Source organism: Mandrillus leucophaeus, unplaced genomic scaffold (assembly GCF_000951045.1).
Source record: "Mandrillus leucophaeus isolate KB7577 unplaced genomic scaffold, Mleu.le_1.0 Scaffold381, whole genome shotgun sequence".
Classification (NCBI taxonomy): domain Eukaryota; kingdom Metazoa; phylum Chordata; class Mammalia; order Primates; family Cercopithecidae; genus Mandrillus; species Mandrillus leucophaeus.
Genome location: NW_012104043.1, coordinates 1,816,667 through 1,833,345, shown reverse-complemented (window position 1 = coordinate 1,833,345; position 16,679 = coordinate 1,816,667). Strand labels below are relative to the sequence as shown.

General features: G+C 43.2%; 1 protein-coding gene across 2 annotated transcripts in view; it reads left to right on the top strand.

Annotated features, from left to right (window-relative positions):
- Window positions 1-16,679, top strand: part of AFF1 (AF4/FMR2 family, member 1) — a 203,363-nt gene that overhangs the window by 179,975 nt on the left and 6,709 nt on the right. For both annotated transcript variants that reach the window (XM_011990755.1, XM_011990756.1), the window contains 5 exons: window positions 704-1,636; window positions 11,611-11,723; window positions 12,679-12,916; window positions 13,609-13,700; window positions 14,274-14,334. In XM_011990755.1, coding sequence (XP_011846145.1) covers window positions 704-1,636; window positions 11,611-11,723; window positions 12,679-12,916; window positions 13,609-13,700; window positions 14,274-14,334 — 1,437 coding nt within the window. The remainder of the gene's footprint in view (window positions 1-703; window positions 1,637-11,610; window positions 11,724-12,678; window positions 12,917-13,608; window positions 13,701-14,273; window positions 14,335-16,679) is intronic.

Here is a 16,679-nt window from a genome sequence, read left to right as displayed (position 1 = left end):
ACTATATGTGATGTGATAACTTTGTCACATATAAATGTTTACTACATAATGTTTTTAAGTAAAAGAGAGAAATGGGCCTGTTACTCTAGTGCTTTGGAAGACTGAGGCAGGAAGATCACTGGTGGCCAGAAGTTTGAGGCTGCAGTGAGCTATTATCATGCTGCTGTACTCCAGCCTGGGCAGCAGAGTGAGACCCTATCACACACAAAAAAGAGAAATCTCTTCTTGAATAGAAGTCATCTTTAGTTGAAAAATATGTCAAAACAAGGATAAAATGTGAGCCCACTAAAACTTAGTTTATTCATTAGCTGCCTTCTGCAGATACTTGATGAAATGATTTTTTACTCATTTCCTCCTGTTATTCCTTAATAGAGTAGTTCACATACCAAAATGTGTCAATTCTGTTTAAATTATACTGTAATTACCATTAGATATATTATAAAGATTTCTCAGCAGTTGGCAGTTGCCTGTTGGTTAATACTTGCTATTACCAAATTTCTAAATCCCACAAAAAAGTGAAGGTTGCTTTAAGAGTTAATTGTTATAGATCTTATAACTTGAGGAGGATGACCGGAACCTAAATTCTGGGTTTGGAGGGATTCGCTCCTCTGCAGGACAGTATTGTATAAGTGGGTGACTAACACAAAAGAATGATTTGTCATCATCAGTCAGTTAACACTTTTCTTTCTTTCCTTATTTTTAGCCTGAGCCTCCAACAACAAACAAATGGCAGCTGGACAACTGGCTGACCAAAGTCAGCCAGCCCGCTGCACCACCAGAGGGTCCCGGCAGCACAGAGCCCCCACGGCGGCGCCCAGAGAGTAAGGGCAGCAGCGACGGTGCCACGAGTCAGGAGCGTTCTGAATCCAAAGATCCTCCCCCGAAAAGCTCCAGCAAAGCCCCCCGGGCCCCACCCGAAGCCCCCCACCCCGGAAAGAGGAGCTGTCAGAAGTCCCCGGCACAGCAGGAACCCCCACAGAGGCAAACTGTTGGAACCAAACAACCCAAAAAACCTGTCAAGGCCTCTGCCCGGGCGGATTCACGGGCCAGCCTGCAGGTGGAAAGGGAGGCGGGACTTCTTCCCTACGGCTCCAGAGACCAGACTTCCAAAGACAAGCCCAAGGTGAAAACGAAAGGACGGCCCCGGGCCGCAGCAAGCAAAGAGCCCAAGCCAGCAGTGCCCCCCTCCAGTGAGAAGAAGAAGCACAAGAGCTCCCTCCCTGCCCCCTCTAAGGCTCCCTCAGGCCCAGAACCCACGAAGGACAATGTGGGGGACAGGAGCCCTGAGCACTTTGCTCTTGTTCCCCTGACTCAGAGCCAGGGCCCGCTCCACAGTGGCGGCGGCAGCAGGACTAGTGGCTGCCGCCAAGCCGTGGTGGTCCAGGAGGACAGCCGCAAAGACAGACTCCCATTGCCTTTGAGAGACACCAAGCTGCTCTCACCGCTCAGGGACACTCCTCCCCCACAAAGCTTGATGGTGAAGATCACCCTAGACCTGCTCTCTCGGATACCCCAGCCTCCTGGAAAGGGGAGCCGCCAGAGGAAAGCAGAAGATAAACAGCCACCTGCAGGGAAGAAGCACAGTTCTGAGAAGAGGAGCTCAGACAGCTCAAGCAAGTTGGCCAAAAAGAGAAAGGTGAGTTCTGGGGAGACTGCCTTGACTCCAGTGTGGACCATCCTTGCTGTTGGCCTGATGGTATCTTTGATCGACCTTTGATTTAGGCCCAGTTGAGTTGTCTCACAAGTCTTTGCTTTGATTCGCTGTAGCCTTTGCGCCTTCTACCAGCGTTAGCTGTCTGGACTTTGCTTCTCATTCTGCATATGGGCATTAACACGTGTTGTGTCCCTCCATCGGTCTTGCTAGTTTAAAAAAGGTGAGGCAGTCATTAAAAACGATAGCTTCTTTTAGGATAATGTAGCATCTAGGGCTGCCCCCACACCCCCTCTTTTTTTTTTTTTTTTTTTTTTTTTTAGGTCTTGCTCTGTCACCCAGGCTGGAGTGCAGTGGTGCAATCTTGGCTTACTGCAGCCTCCGCCTTCCAGGTGCAAGCAATTCTCCTGCTTCAGATGTAAATTCTGGTGCAAATCTTTGATTTATTCCTTGTCTTCTTCTCTTTTTCAAAAAATTTTACTTTTATTTTTTTTTTTTTAAGGCAAGGTCTTGCTCTGTCGCCCAGGCTGGAGTGGTGTGATCTTGGCTCACTTCAGCCTCTACCTCTGGGGTGGAATGATCCTCCTACCTAAGCCTCCTGAGTAGCTGGGACCACAGGTGTGTGCCACCATGCCTGGCTAATTTTTGTATTTTTTTGTAGAGGTGGGGTTTCACCATGTTGGCCAGGCTGCTCTTGAACTCCTGAGCTCAAGTTATCCACCTGCCTCTGCCCAAGTGATGGGACTACAGGTGCGAGACACGATGCCCAGCCTCATTTTCGTTTATTCTTATAACTGGCATTTACCACCTGGCCCATTAGGTTTTGCCCATTAGGTTAGAAATTGAGATATTATATTAATTGAAATGTTAATTCATATTCTGAATTATTAAAAGAACTGCTCTGTACAAATTTTACTCTCGTAGTAGGATCTTTTATACCAATATCACATCCATATTTTAACACATGACCATACAACACCTCATTACAGTTACTAACATATGGTTAGTGTCTGCTTGAGTAATATAGGCTGATAATGGCACATTGCAAAGTGTTGACCACATCATTTTATTTATTATAATTTTGGAAGATTCTTTTGGATACAGAATGGACAGAGTAAAAAAAAAAATTGCTGCATTATTTAACATTGTCTGTTACTTGAACATGCTGCTATTTTAGACAGTCTCCTTTTATTTTGAATCATTGAGCTCTTGTTCTATTTGTTGCTTTTTCATGATGATGAAAGATTAGTGAGCTTTTCTCCAGTAGCATTCCCAAGCCAACTTGCCCAAGAATCAGAGACAAAGACACAAGAAGGGCCAACTCTCTCCTGCTGAGAAGGAAATAAAATTTTTAACACTCTTGTAAGTACATGAAAAACTTCTTACTCAGCTGTGGAAGTTGAGCTAAGAATAACAAAGGGAAAAAAGATTGTGAAGCCTGCTGTCATGTCTGAGATTTGACTGATTAATCCACTGGGTTAAAAATATAACCCGACTTTACCAAATAGTAAAGGGCGACTGCTTTCTTCAGAACCTCCTCGCAGCAGACTAGAGGATGTGTATTGCCACCACGTTTGCAGCAGGCAAGTTGAGTGGGATGGTATCCTTGCTAATGAGTGCTCTGTCTCAGCTAGAAGAGGGCATATTTTCATGCCAGAAACTTCTTTAAACTTTTTATATGGGATGGATTGAGGGGGGGTGGGTGTGTGTGAGAGAGTGAGTGAAAGGTACAAAACTTTATGGAGAAAATTGTGATGGACCTGGTTAGGAAAAAGATACCTGCATCTGATAACACCTGAGAAAACTTCAGGAACACACTCATGTAGCTCCCTGTCCTGGTAAATCTCTCACCTGTCTCCCAGCTGCTGTGGTCTTGTGTGGTCTCCAGTGCTGGCCGTCTGCATTAGCTGGGGTGGGGACAGGTATTCACTTCTGAAAGGATTACTTACCAGGTGGAAATGTTAGAACCTGGAGGATCCCCCAGAGAGCTCAGTCTAGTTCATACCCCAGTGCAAATCTAGAAGTGTTGCTTGAGGCCCTAGAAAGGGAAACTTCCAGCTCTCACTGTTGACTGTGGGAACTGTGCCCTCTAAAAGCCGTTCCCAGGTTTTGGCTGAGCACCTCTTGGGCAGCTCATTTATCTTTCTGTTTAGAGCATGAAGAAATAGTGATCCCTTCATCTTAATCGAGTGCATGATTTCTTCAAAAGGCTGTCGAGCTGCTGAGAGATCTGACCTGGGAAACAGTCGGCCTCTTTGGTACTGTCAGGATTGATGTCTGACCCACTGGTTCCAAACTCCGGCTACACATTACAGTCACCTGGGAGCTTTTAGCACTGATGACGGGAATCCCCAACCCCCACTGGTATTTAAAAAAATTCCTCTGGTAATCCTAGTGCCTATCAGGGCTGGGAACCACTGAAGCAGAGCCGTACTACAGGGCCCAAGAGCATACAAAGCTAGTTATTTGGATCCAAAATTGGTCAAGTGTGCAGTATTTAGACATCATGATCTAGGCAAACAGAATTCCTGGCCTGAAATATGTCACTAGTTACAAACATTAGAAGCTTTCAGGTAAATAAATATAAAGAAACAGTCAACTGTATTCTTTCTTCTTCATCAGAGAATCGTGTGTCGTTTGGTTTAACTTCCTGCTGGATTCCAGGTGGGAGATGAGCATACTAATCTCATTATTTATTGTAGAGGACAGGTTGTCCCCCCTTCCTCATTAGTGCCCTGACTGCTTGTTCGGGGTTCTCTGCCCCTGGCCCTCTGACTGGCACGGTTGCTCCAGCAGGCACCAGTGTGTGGGCCTGCTCTCCATGGGAGAGACAGGGCTGTCAAGTTTGGGTACTGCTAACATTTGGATAATGAGGATATTTTTCATTTTCTTCATTTTAAATGTGAACATTAGAAAAAGCTCTGTGAGCATATAGTCAGAGCAATAGAAGAACATGCTTGATCCCTCACATTAGTGGAATTTAGTGTTTTTATTTAAAGGCCTGTTAGAGTCTGTCCCTCTCTTGGCACAAAGTTTAGCAAACATTTTCTTTCAGAATATTTACAGATCCTTGAATCCACTTCAGACTTAAAAGTGTATGAAGATAATCATAAAGAGTTAATGGTGGCTAACATCTGTGATGAAGTCATTAGACGTGGCACCTATAGAAATGCGCACACATTTTTTTTTACTACCCTACAGCCGTGGGTAAGGAACAATGCATGAGGAAAAGTAGAGAAAACTGTGAGGGTAAATATGCATGACCTCATGTTTTGTTCTTTACATAAACTACTGAATTTCATCAGTCTGACTGCAGTTTAGATTTTCTAATACCAACTTATGTTTTTTTTAAAAAATTTTTATTTTTAGCTTAGAGACTATTCTGTTAATTCGTCTACTTATTTTTTAGAGACAGGGTCTTGCTCTGTTGCCCAGGATGGAATACAGTGGCATAGCTCACCAACCTCAAACTCCTGGGCTCAGGTGACCCTCCTGCCTCAGCCTCCTTAGTAGCTTGGACTACAGGCACATGCCACTGTACCCAGCTAATTTCCTTTTATTTTTTGTAGAGATGGGGTTTCACTTTGTTGCCCAGGCTGGTCTTGAACTCGGGACCTCCAGCAACCCTACCTCTGCCTCCCAAAGCAGTGGAGGTACTGGTTGAGGGCAGTTGTCTGGCTCATTGGTGTTTTGAACAAAGAATTGGACAAAATGCACACAAAACCAAGGCAGTGAAAACAGAGATTTATTTTAAATGAAAGTATGCTCCGCAGGGTGGGAGCTGGCTGGAGCAAGAGGCTCGGGAACACTGGTTCTTCTGGGGTTTGTATGCCCTCTAGAGGTTTCCCATTGGTTCACTGTAGTGGCCCATGACTGGTCTGATTGATTGTAGGGGGGACCAATCAGAGTTACTTTCATTTTCCAGCTACCACACAGAAAAAGGAGGGGTTGAAAAGGGAGTAGCCTCTGATATCCAGTCAGTGTAGGTGGGCCTAAGGTTCCCTGCCTTCAGACCCTGTTCTCCTGCCTCACTGGGGTTACAGGCATGAGCCACCATGCCTGGCCTATATTTTCTTCTTTAGAATTCTTAAACCAAGCTTAATTTTTTCCAGATTTGGAAGAAAAGTTGAACTCAAGAACTACAATATATATATACAGTAATATGCAACCAGGCCAGTGCAATTGGGAGCCTTCTAAAAATGTACCTAGCTGGGCACAGTGGCTCACATTTGTAATCCCAGCCCTTTGAGAGGCTGAGGCGGGTGGATTGCTTGAGCCCAGGAGTTCAAGACCAGCCTGGGCAACTCTGTGAGACCCCGTCTCTGGGGGAATTTTTTTTTTTTTTTTTTATTAGCCAGGCGCAATGGTGCGTGCCTGAGGTCCCAGCTACTCGGGAAGCTGTGGTGGGAGGATCACTTGAGTCCAGGAGTTAAAGGTTGCAGTGAGCTGTAATTGAGTCACTGCACTCCAGTATGGGCAACAGAGTAAGACCCTGTCTCTAAAAAAAGTAAAATAAACACCTAACGTGCATAGAGCTACATGTGTGAGCCTTGCATTGTTCTAGGAGCTCATGGAGATAATTCCTCACTTTATTCAGTCATCTTATAGATTCCTTTCAAATGAAGGATAGTCTGTCTTAATTATCATTTAGATGAATAACTGAATAAGGAGGTGCATTCATTCAAGTCTTTCTTTTCCTTTTTCTAAATAATTGCTTTAACTTTTTTGGGAGACATTCCAGTGCTATCGTGTATGTGTTTTGAGGAGTGAGGAAGGGAAGTTATGATGTGTAAGAGGAAAATGCAGCTTTATTGCAGGGAATGGTTGGTTCAGTCCTTCCCTTGCATCCAAGATCCGACTGTCTGTTCTTGGTTTATTGCTCCAGATCAGCACCCCTGGTTATCTTTCAAAATGAAAGCGCATCCCTTCTGCTTGACTAAGGCCACTTACATCTAAATTTCTCCATGCCTGTTAGTTACTCTGAGGAGAGCACCACAGCCATATGCATGTGATAGCTTAGGCTGTTCTGAATCAACCTTTCCCTCACCAAAGAGAAAAGTGGATGAATTTCCCTTTTCTGTAGTACTCATCCCAGTGAACACAACCTGTTTGCACAGCAAGTCCCTGGGCCTGATCTTGGTGCAAACTTAAATTGATGTCCGTTGTGTCTTTTTCGTATTGAATCTCCTTCCGAGGCGAATCACAGGAAAGTCCCTGAATTTCCCCAAAGACTGCTTCTCCAGTTTTCTGTGTTCCATGTGCTACCAAGCTCATTTGCTTCCCTTTGGAAGAAGATAATAGAGCCTTAGAATTTAAGTGTGGAAAGAACCTTAGTGGTCCCTTGATCAGCTGCCACCTTTTATAGATGAGATCCAAAAAGGCACTAACATGGCTTGGCTGCTGAGTAAAAATAGATCTGCAGCTCAGGCATGCTGTCTCCTCCCAGTGCGGTGATCTTTCCTCTTTTTCACACGTGTTTCTGCGTACAAGTGTCTGTCGGGAGGATTCTCAAGAGGCGCACAAGGTCGGCGTACTGGCTCGGACGCCGGTGAATAAGGCGGCTACCACGTCAGCCCTGGCTTGGTTCCTCCACGGCCCCCACCGTTGCCACTCAGTACCACACACATTCCTACTCCACTTTAGCTCCTCCTGCAGATGCCCCCATCTTCTCTGCAGCCAAGCTCCTGGTTAACTACATCTTTCCATCTGCTGGAATCTCTGTGGCCCCAAGTAAGTGTCAGTTCTGGAAAAAGCCACCTTTTCCCTGCTTCCTCCAAGTGTCTGCTGGGTGAGCCAGCTGCAGGGCAGCGCAGCCCGCCGAGAGGCTTTCCCTGACGGAAACTGACTCGGCCCCTTGCAAGCCCATGTCTTCCTTTTATGGCCTTCACTCTTGCCCTGTGCTCCACTGTGGGTGGAGCAGCATCTGGCAGATGATCAGGGCTGCCTGACCCAACAGGTTAAGAAAAGCAAACAAGTCTGTGAGGACCAATTTGTCAGCCGGCAGCCTCCCTTTGTGGAAGGTGAGGCACCGTCCTTGAGACACTTAACCTAGTAGAAAAAGAATTTCTGAAACCCATACCTTAAGCCAGATTCCCTGAAGTGGGGGTGACCTGGGGGATAAACCACAGGGCAAAGGGACTTCTTTTTCCTCCTGAAGAGAGAGTATCACTCTCATCTGAATGGCTTCTTGACCCAGAAAAATCTAAAGAACACTGTGCCTCCTGTTTTTTGGCAGGTCTTGTTCTTGGAATTTTGGTCTGCATTTCCGCTCACCCAGTATTGCATGGCTCCCAGGTTAATGACCCTTTCCTACATCCATCCACTTAAAGTTGTAGTGCAGTCCTGCATCCAGTGACCTCAGCTGTGTCCCTGAGCTATTAAGCTGAATTTCTGTGCCACTGACAAATACCGAGTGCCTACTCTGGGGAAGCCTCTGTGACTGTTCCAGAGAGAAGATGACAAAGTTCCAAGTGCATAGTGTACAAAAAAATACTAACCTCATGCCCGCTGGCTTGATTTCAACAGTTAAGCAAAATCAACAGAAGGGGATTTTTGCTTTAAAGTTTGATGGCTTGCTTTCTACCAGCTTATAGAATAGTATCTGCTTCTAGGTTGCTAAATATCAATATAAAGCATATTATTCCAGTAAGTGCCAATGCAGTTGTTAGATGCTGGCGCTGAAGTTAGTGCTCGCTGGTTTCTCTCTTGTTGGCTGTCTACTTGAGTCACCGATTGGCACAGCCAGAGCTATAACCAGTCTGTGAGGATTGATTTGCCCTGACTTGTATCTTCATATGTGGTTTATAAGGTCTGCCAGATTGGCTTATAGTTACAACCAGCATGTCCTAAGCAAAATGAAACTATACGAACAAAAATCAGCTCTCATTCCACTGCTAGACTTTGGTGTTTTCTTTAAGAAGTAGCCTTGTTAATGCTTAGTTTTGCCTTGGGGGCCTTAATGTGTCATTAACTGCCTGGAAATACCTTTCATTGAAGACAGTATATTTTACTGCCTCATGTTCAATTTAGTATCCATCTGTATATTTTAGCAAATTTTGACTTTTCAAAGACAAAGTTTCCGTCTTGTAATGTTTCTTGGGCCGGCTATACTTCCTTTCATCTAAAACTCACTACAGTTCACTGGGCCGTTTGGTAACAGGGTAACCTGGGCATAATTAAGTGCTTGATTGACAGAGGAGTTACCAGTACCAGAAGTCAGGTTCTATTTTAACCCCATCATTTCCAATTGGTTCTTTTTCTCTCCACCATTATTCACTGTCTCTCAAGCGTTGCCACTGTGAGTTGTTGAACGGAGGTTTGTATGCTGCGCAGAGCCCTGTCGCAGTGCCCCAGCAAGCATCTTGTGGCGTGTGGCAGCACCTTTAACCTCTAAATTGTGCTCCAGGATCTGCTATAAGTCCATGCTTGCAGGAGAAACAGCTGTGTAGAGTTTCCTATTGCATTTCATTTGTGGGTTTAGAACTTGGTTGCTCATTTCATGTATTATCTCCTTTTTCAGTCCTTCAAGGTACATTTTTCCAACTTCTCTAATGAATGATTACATTTCTGAGTAGCTGATCTGTTTTTATCTTATCTAAGCAGTATATTTATAATTCCTTCTTTGCATTGGCTAATCTGATTAGTAGTTCAGAATTAGTAGTTCAGAACCCAATTTGCAGATTATCTATAGCAAACTCTGAAGAACTGTGCTGTCAAGTAGACATACAGTATAAGCCACATATGTAATTTAAACTTTTCTAATACCACATTAAAAACTGTAAAAAGGGGAGGAAATGGAAAATTAGTAAAAAAAAAAAAATTTCTTTTTGAGACAGCGTCTCATTCTGATGCCCAGGCTGGAGTGTAGTGGCGCAATCTCAGCTCACTGCAACCTCCACCTCCTGGGTTCTAGTGATTCTTGTGCCTCAGCTTCCTGAGTACCTGGAACTACAGGCGCCCACCACCACACTCAGCTAATTTTTGTATTTTTAGTAGAGATGGAGTTTCACCATGTTGGCCTGACTGGTCTTGAACTCCTGAGCTCAAGTCATCCATCCACCTTGGCCTCCCAAAGTGCTGGGATTACAGGCATGAGCCACCACGCCCAACCTAACATTTTAATAATTATATCTAATCCAGTATACCTAAAAGATTATTCAACTCCCAAAATATGTATGTCTGTTATATATCAATAAAAAAATCACTTAACATAAAAATATTACATTCCCCTTTTTGTACTAGGTCTTTATTTCAGATTAACACCATTCAAGTTCAGGTGCTCCCTAGATCTAGCTGTGGCTGCCAGATGGTAGCGTGCAGGACAGTGAGAACTGATAGCCTTCCGAGGATACAAGCCTTCACTTGGCCTTAATTTCTCTCTTCCTCCTGTATTTTCCCTTCTTAACGTTTTTACTTGTGCACATACTGCAAGATTAAAAACAGGTATCTTTGTAAGCTACTCTCAAGCCGTTTTGAAACAAGGCACTGCATAAATGAATAAAAGTGTTTTTTCCAGAGGAGTCTCTGAAGGGCTGGATGGATGTGCAAATGCAGGCACACTGATTTGTAGGATGCCAGGAGAAGGGAATTTTTTTTTTTTCTGTGTTCTATTATTTTGTATGGAGCCAGACTGCTTATTGGTGTCTGGGCAGATTTTGAGCCTACACATCTTAAATTATTCATTTTTCTTAAACTCAGGAGGAGAGGAAGACACAGTGGTGAAAATTGGGGCCTCCCGCAGTTAATTTGAAGATTTTTTTTTTTTAAGAGAGGATTTCAGGTTTGTTAGGGATTGTCCTAAATTGACTGGCGTCCCAGATTTCTAACTTGGTGACCTGACACTTGGGAGGTTTGGTTCTAAATGCACGTGAGAATTAACTGAAGGGCCTCACCCGTCACTTACCTGCCACCTGCTAGACAGTGTGTAGGCTTCCTCCTGAACCCAGAGCCGTGGGAAGGAGGCTGGCAGGAAGTCTGCACATCAGACTCCTTAGATAGCTGGTGTATGTGCTAACAAGTGAGGCACGAGAATACCACAGAGACTTTCGTCATGAAGAATTCTGTGTTGTTTTAATGATTAAATGTATTTAACGCTTTAGTTGGTATAAATGGATGCTTTGGAGGTACTTAAATTCTTTTTTCTTTTTTTTTTTAAACCCTACTTTCAAGGTAACAAGTTAGAGATACTTAAATTCAGTAGTGACAGATTCCCTTTTCCTTACTTCCACTAAAATATTTACAGTCTTTTCACGTTTTTTTTTTGGAAAATAGAAACATGTTTCTATATATGGAGAGATAAAAAGTATTAAAAAAATTGTATCAGTGGAGGGGGAAAAAATGTTAGCTAGAATCCCAGAGCAACTATTTCTATTGTTGTTGTGTATCTTTGTGGTCCTTTCTATAAAATACACAGGGGATTTTGTAGACGGTTTCCTTTCAACATTATACTTATTTTTCAGTAGAAAATAAAGTAAGCTTTAAGTAGTCCATTTTGAATTTTATACAAACAATAAACTAGTGGATGTAAGTGGATGGTTCTTTTGAAAGAAGTTGGAGGAAACCTCATAAAAAATCATCTCTGTATTATTTGATGTAAATATGCATGTTTCATGGATTCTTTTCTATTTAGAAAAACATCAGTGGTCTATTGAAGTCTACTTGCCTGGATTGTCTGTTACTGTAGACATCTTCCTTTTCCTGCATGGGAGGAATGGTTTTTCTTTATGCAAAAAAATCTGTCTCAATAGAAATCATGTCAAATCTACATTGTCCCCTGCCCACTCCCCATCACACTCACACACACGCAGACACACATGGTAAGTACTAATAGGGTTGCTGTGCGTACAGAAATGTCTCCAAAGGTTAATTTACCCTCTTTGCCTTTTCTATCTTTTCTTTCTGTTTTGTCTGTACTATTATGTTCGCAATAATTTACTTTGCTGATTATACTGTAATAACAGGGTGAAGCAGAAAGAGACTGTGATAACAAGAAAATCAGACTGGAGAAGGAAATCAAATCACAGTCGTCTTCATCTTCATCTTCATCCTCCCACAAAGAATCTTCTAAAGCCAAGTGAGTATAGAGATTAGCAGCCACCTCATCTCTACGGGGATCAACACTTCTTGGGTCTTGACAGAGAAAAGACATTTTTCTTCTGCAGTAGAATCAGTGGATTAATAAAGTCAAGCTCATTTGGACAATGTATTAAGTTTGTTTTTGTTTCTTGCATCCTTGAGGACCTTACAGGAATTAACAATTCATGTGGCAGCAAATTTGGATTTATCAGAAACATTTTCAGTATGGATAATTTCTTTAGACATCTGGATTTTTTTTTCCCTAAGGGAAAGTAAGAAAGGTACCATTATTTCTACTTTGCAGAATTGGAAACAAAGACACAGAGAAAACGATTTGTCCAAAGTCAAATAATTCTTAGTGTTGGAGCCAGCATTTGGACTCTGGGAGCCTGTGTTCAGTGCTGCTTTTTGTAGAGATGACTAAGAATCTGTCGGGCAACTCAGTGTCTGTTGTCGGGAAAAGGGGTGGCAGGTGAGAGGTGGGAGTGCCAGGAAGACGTAAATATAACAAGCAACTATTATTTACTCTGATTTACTCAAGAAATTGCTTCAAAAAATGTCCTGGCACAAACAAGTGCATAATGTCACCGTGTGGGAACCGACAGAGATGGGGAAGGCTCAGATGTGGAGGGTGCGGCTCCACTCGCCTTCTCGTCAGGGAAAGGCCTGGGTTGGGAAGCAGCTGAAGCAAGCGTTCGGAATGATTGGGGACAGTCAGGACCATTGACAGACTCTGCAAGCTTAGAAATTATACAGCTTCCTTTATCACTAATGGGTAGGGCTAGATTTTTGAAAGGCCTCAAAAAGTCCCTGAAGTTTGGCCTGTTTACAACACAGATTCATGCTTTGTGATACCCTAATCTTTTGTGCCAGCAGCCAGTTTGTAACTAAACAACGAAGCCAAGTGATGTGTGCTTTGCCTCCCCTTAGTTTTACATGATGTTTCACTCCAGGCCCTGCAGGCCCTCCTCAGAGTCCTCAAAGAAGGAAATGCTCCCCCCGCCACCTGTGTCCTCGTCCTCCCAGAAGCCAGCCAAGCCTGCACATAAGAGGTCAAAGCGGGAAGCAGACACCTGTGGCCAGGACCCTCCCAAAAGTGCCAGCAGTACCAAGAGCAACCACAAAGACTCTTCCACTCCCAAGCACAGAAGAGTAGAGGGGAAGGGCTCCAGAAGCTCCTCGGAGCACAAGGTGAGCGGCGGCGGCGGCCATTGTGTAAGGTGGGATGCATTGCTGTACCTTTACGTTCCCAAAGAAGACGAATTCCTAATGATGGCACTTCACAACTGTCCATTGCTTTTAATAAGGCAATTGTTTGTGTTTAAAATGCTAGTTTTTGGAGGGAGAGTAAAAGGTAGTTAATAATACACAAAGATTTAGGTGTCAGTTTATTATTCTTACAGTGATTTCAGAGGTGAAAAATCAAAATAGATTTTTGTGCTAGTTTTTGATTGGGTGTTTTACAGTAAGAAATTGTTCCCCTGTGTAGTTGTGCTTTGAATATTTGATCTCAGATACTTTCATTCTAGGTTATAATGGGGGAAAATGATCCACTTTCTCAAATAAAAGTTCCTCTCTTCCTGTTAATCTGGGTGGAGTGGGGTGGTGTGTTTGGATTGACTAAGAGAAAATGTTATGTGTGGCTTTGTGAGTTCTCTGATCTCTTGGACATTCTTGCCTTTTTGAGTCCCCAGTTCAGTCAGAACCACCGCTTCAGTTGAATCTGTAGCTTAGAAAGTGTTTAACCAGGGTCGATTGTGCATTGTTTGATTTACTCTTTTTTGAAACTACTCTTTTGAGCTATTTAAGAGAGATGGTACTTTTAGGACAGTGGTCTTCAATGTTAAGAGTGTAATCTATATACTGATTTTATTTTTTTAAAGGGTTCTTCCGGAGATACTGCAAATCCTTTTCCAGTGCCTTCTTTGCCAAATGGTAACTCTAAACCAGGGAAGCCTCAAGTGAAGTTTGACAAGTAAGACTTCAGATGCTTGCTTCTTGCTCTTTTTTGTTTGTTTTCGATTTTTTCCCCCCCCAAAGATGGAGTCTCACTCTGTCACTCAGGCTGGAGTGTAGTGGCACGATCTCGGCTCACTGCAACCTCCACCTCCCGGGTTCAAGTGATTCTCCTGCTTCAGTCTCCCAAGTAGTTGGGACTACAGGCATGAGCCATCATGCCTGGCTAACTTTTTTTGTATTTTTAGTAGAGACAGGTTTCACCGTGTTGGTCAGGCTGGTCTCGAACTCCTGACCTCAAATGATCCGCCTGCCTCGGCCTCCCAAAGTGCCGGGATTACAGGCATGAGCCACCACACTCAGCCACTTTTTGCTCTTTCTTCCTCCATTTTCTCCTCTCCTCCTTATTTCCACTTCTCCTTCTTTGTTTACCCTCTGCCCTCCCCTTGCTGTCCTCCCATCCTTTTTCACTCTTGGTCTTAAGTTATCTTGCCCTAGTCTAGTAATCTTTGGCTCATATAACCTGTCCCTGGTTTTTCTTCTTCTTTTTCGCTCATATAACCTGTCCCTGGTTTTTCTTCTTCTTTTTCAGACAACAAGCAGACCTTCACATGAGGGAGGCAAAAAAGTTGAAGCAGAAAGCAGAGTTAATGGTTAGTATTGGCTCTTTATCTCTTTGGTAGAATGTATTCTCATAGTAAAAAGGATTTTTTGGTAGTCTCCATTCTACTGTATTCCCTATCACTCAGCGTATGTGTGGTAGAAAGAAGGGGGTGCAACAGGCACAGGAGAAAGGAGTGTGTGGGCCCTACTGTTGGCCACAACATACGCACGCAGCAAAATCAGGACCTTAATGATTAAGCGGTAGGTGGTTCTTGGTGGTATTATTTTCTTTGGCTCCACTGATTCAGTCTGATCATGGGCAGATATATAGAGGACCTAGTCACACGTTTTATATCTAAGTCAGTGAAAGATAATCTACCTGCTGGTGATTTAATGCATACGTGCCTTTTTATTCCACTGCATCAATTCCTTGGATGTGAAAAATGAGTCCTGCTGTTGAAACTCAGTCAACGTGTGTTCACTCTAAGACATTTCACAAGGCAGGGAAGCCTGTTTACATTCCAAAATTATCTTACAGCCTTGAGAGGCTGACCCAAAGGAAGAGTTGAGCTAGGCTATTAGATGAGATTTTAAGATGAAGGTAATAATTATACTGTTGGTAAACATGCTTTAAAGCCATGAATTCTCTTTACCTATTGGCTTTTGGACTTTCTGAAAGATGGTGGTTTTGTAGTTCATTGTGTACATAATTATGCTTTTACATCACTACTGCAATAAATATAATGAGATAATGTTTGCCCTTTGTCATGTGTAGATATCCAAGACTCTGGGGCTTTTGCTTATGTAGTGAGTCCCTAAACCTAAATCCCCACAAATGCAAAAATGCAAACACCTCCCTGGAAAGCCATATATTGAACTTTGTTACACAGAGGAAGGGCATGAGTTGACTTTTTTGGTCCACATGTAAACCTAATCACACATTTCAGACACCCACAGGGGTCTGAATCAGATTGATTCACCAACAAGATCCTGGCCTGGCGCTGTTCATCCCTCATCTGCAGACCTGTATCTCTTCTGAGACTCTTTCATCAGATACCCTTGCATTAGGCAAAATGTTGATTCTTTACCATGCTGAATTCTGTAAGATAGTCAAATACAGGCCTCTCTAGCCCTGTCCCTAAAACTACCCTGTACCAGGGTGACCTAAGTCAGATTAAGCATCTGAGATTGGCCAGGCATGGTGGCTCATGCCTATTATCCCAGCACTTTGGGAAGCCGAGGTGGGTGGATCACGAGGTCAGGAGATCGAGACCATCCTGGCTAACATGGTGAAACCCCGTCTACGAGGTCAGGAGATCGAGACCATCCTGGCTAACATGGTGAAACCCCGTCTCTACTAAAAAATGCAAAAAATTAGCTGGGCCCGGTGGTAGGCGCCTATAGTCCCAGCTGCTAGGGAGGCTGAGGCAGGAGAATTGCTTGAACCTGGGAAGCAGAGTTTGCAGTGAGCCGAGATAGCGCCACTGCACTCCAGCCTGGGTGACAGAGCAAAAAAAAAAAGAATCTGAGATTGTGCCAAGCAGTGGTTTCAGCAGCTTCCAGTTTACCAAGCTTGTTACTGGAACTGTATGAATCTTTGGAGTTTTGGAAAGAGTAAATATTTCGCACTGTCAGCCAGTTATCTAAAGCTTCCCTTGACATTGGACACTTTCCGTACTAGATTCCGCATTATTCAAAGGAGTAACAGTCATCCTCTGGGGAACTTTGTTTTTAATCTATTCATATACATACATTCTTTCTCCTTACCTAAGGTGACTGTACATCCCAGTGTGCCAGGACAGCCCTAGTTTGTGCCTGTTTCATCTCAGTTTGAGAAATAATTGTATCCTGTTTCACTCTTAAAATATACCAGTTTGGACAATAGGCCCCTGTGGCCACTCACTCCGTAACAATCTTCCTTAACTGCATACTGTTTTGAAGATATGCCTTTGGTGTTCCAAATAGTTACGTACCCAACTGAGTAGAAAGGGATGTATTTCTTCTCTACGTTGTCTTCAACTGATGCGTAGGGAAACTACTTTAACAGTGTTTCAGGAGATACATGGAATCACAGAAATATGGGCATTATTGGCCTTATGATATACTTATCTAAAGGAAGTGAATATTGACAAATTGCTATACAATATTGTAGTTTAGTTCATTTCTAGCCTAAAGCCAGTATTAACTTTGGAAATCCCATGAAAGAGATGATGTTGAATAAGCATATTTGGAGAATTAAGTTCCCATCAGTGAAGCAAACCAGTCATACCAAATACTGCTGATTAATTGGGGAATACTCATTTGATTTTTGTTCTGTTACTAATCTGACCCTTAGTTCTCCAGAAAAAGTATTTTTTGATTAAGTTACTTTTTAAAATAAAAAATTTTAGAATAA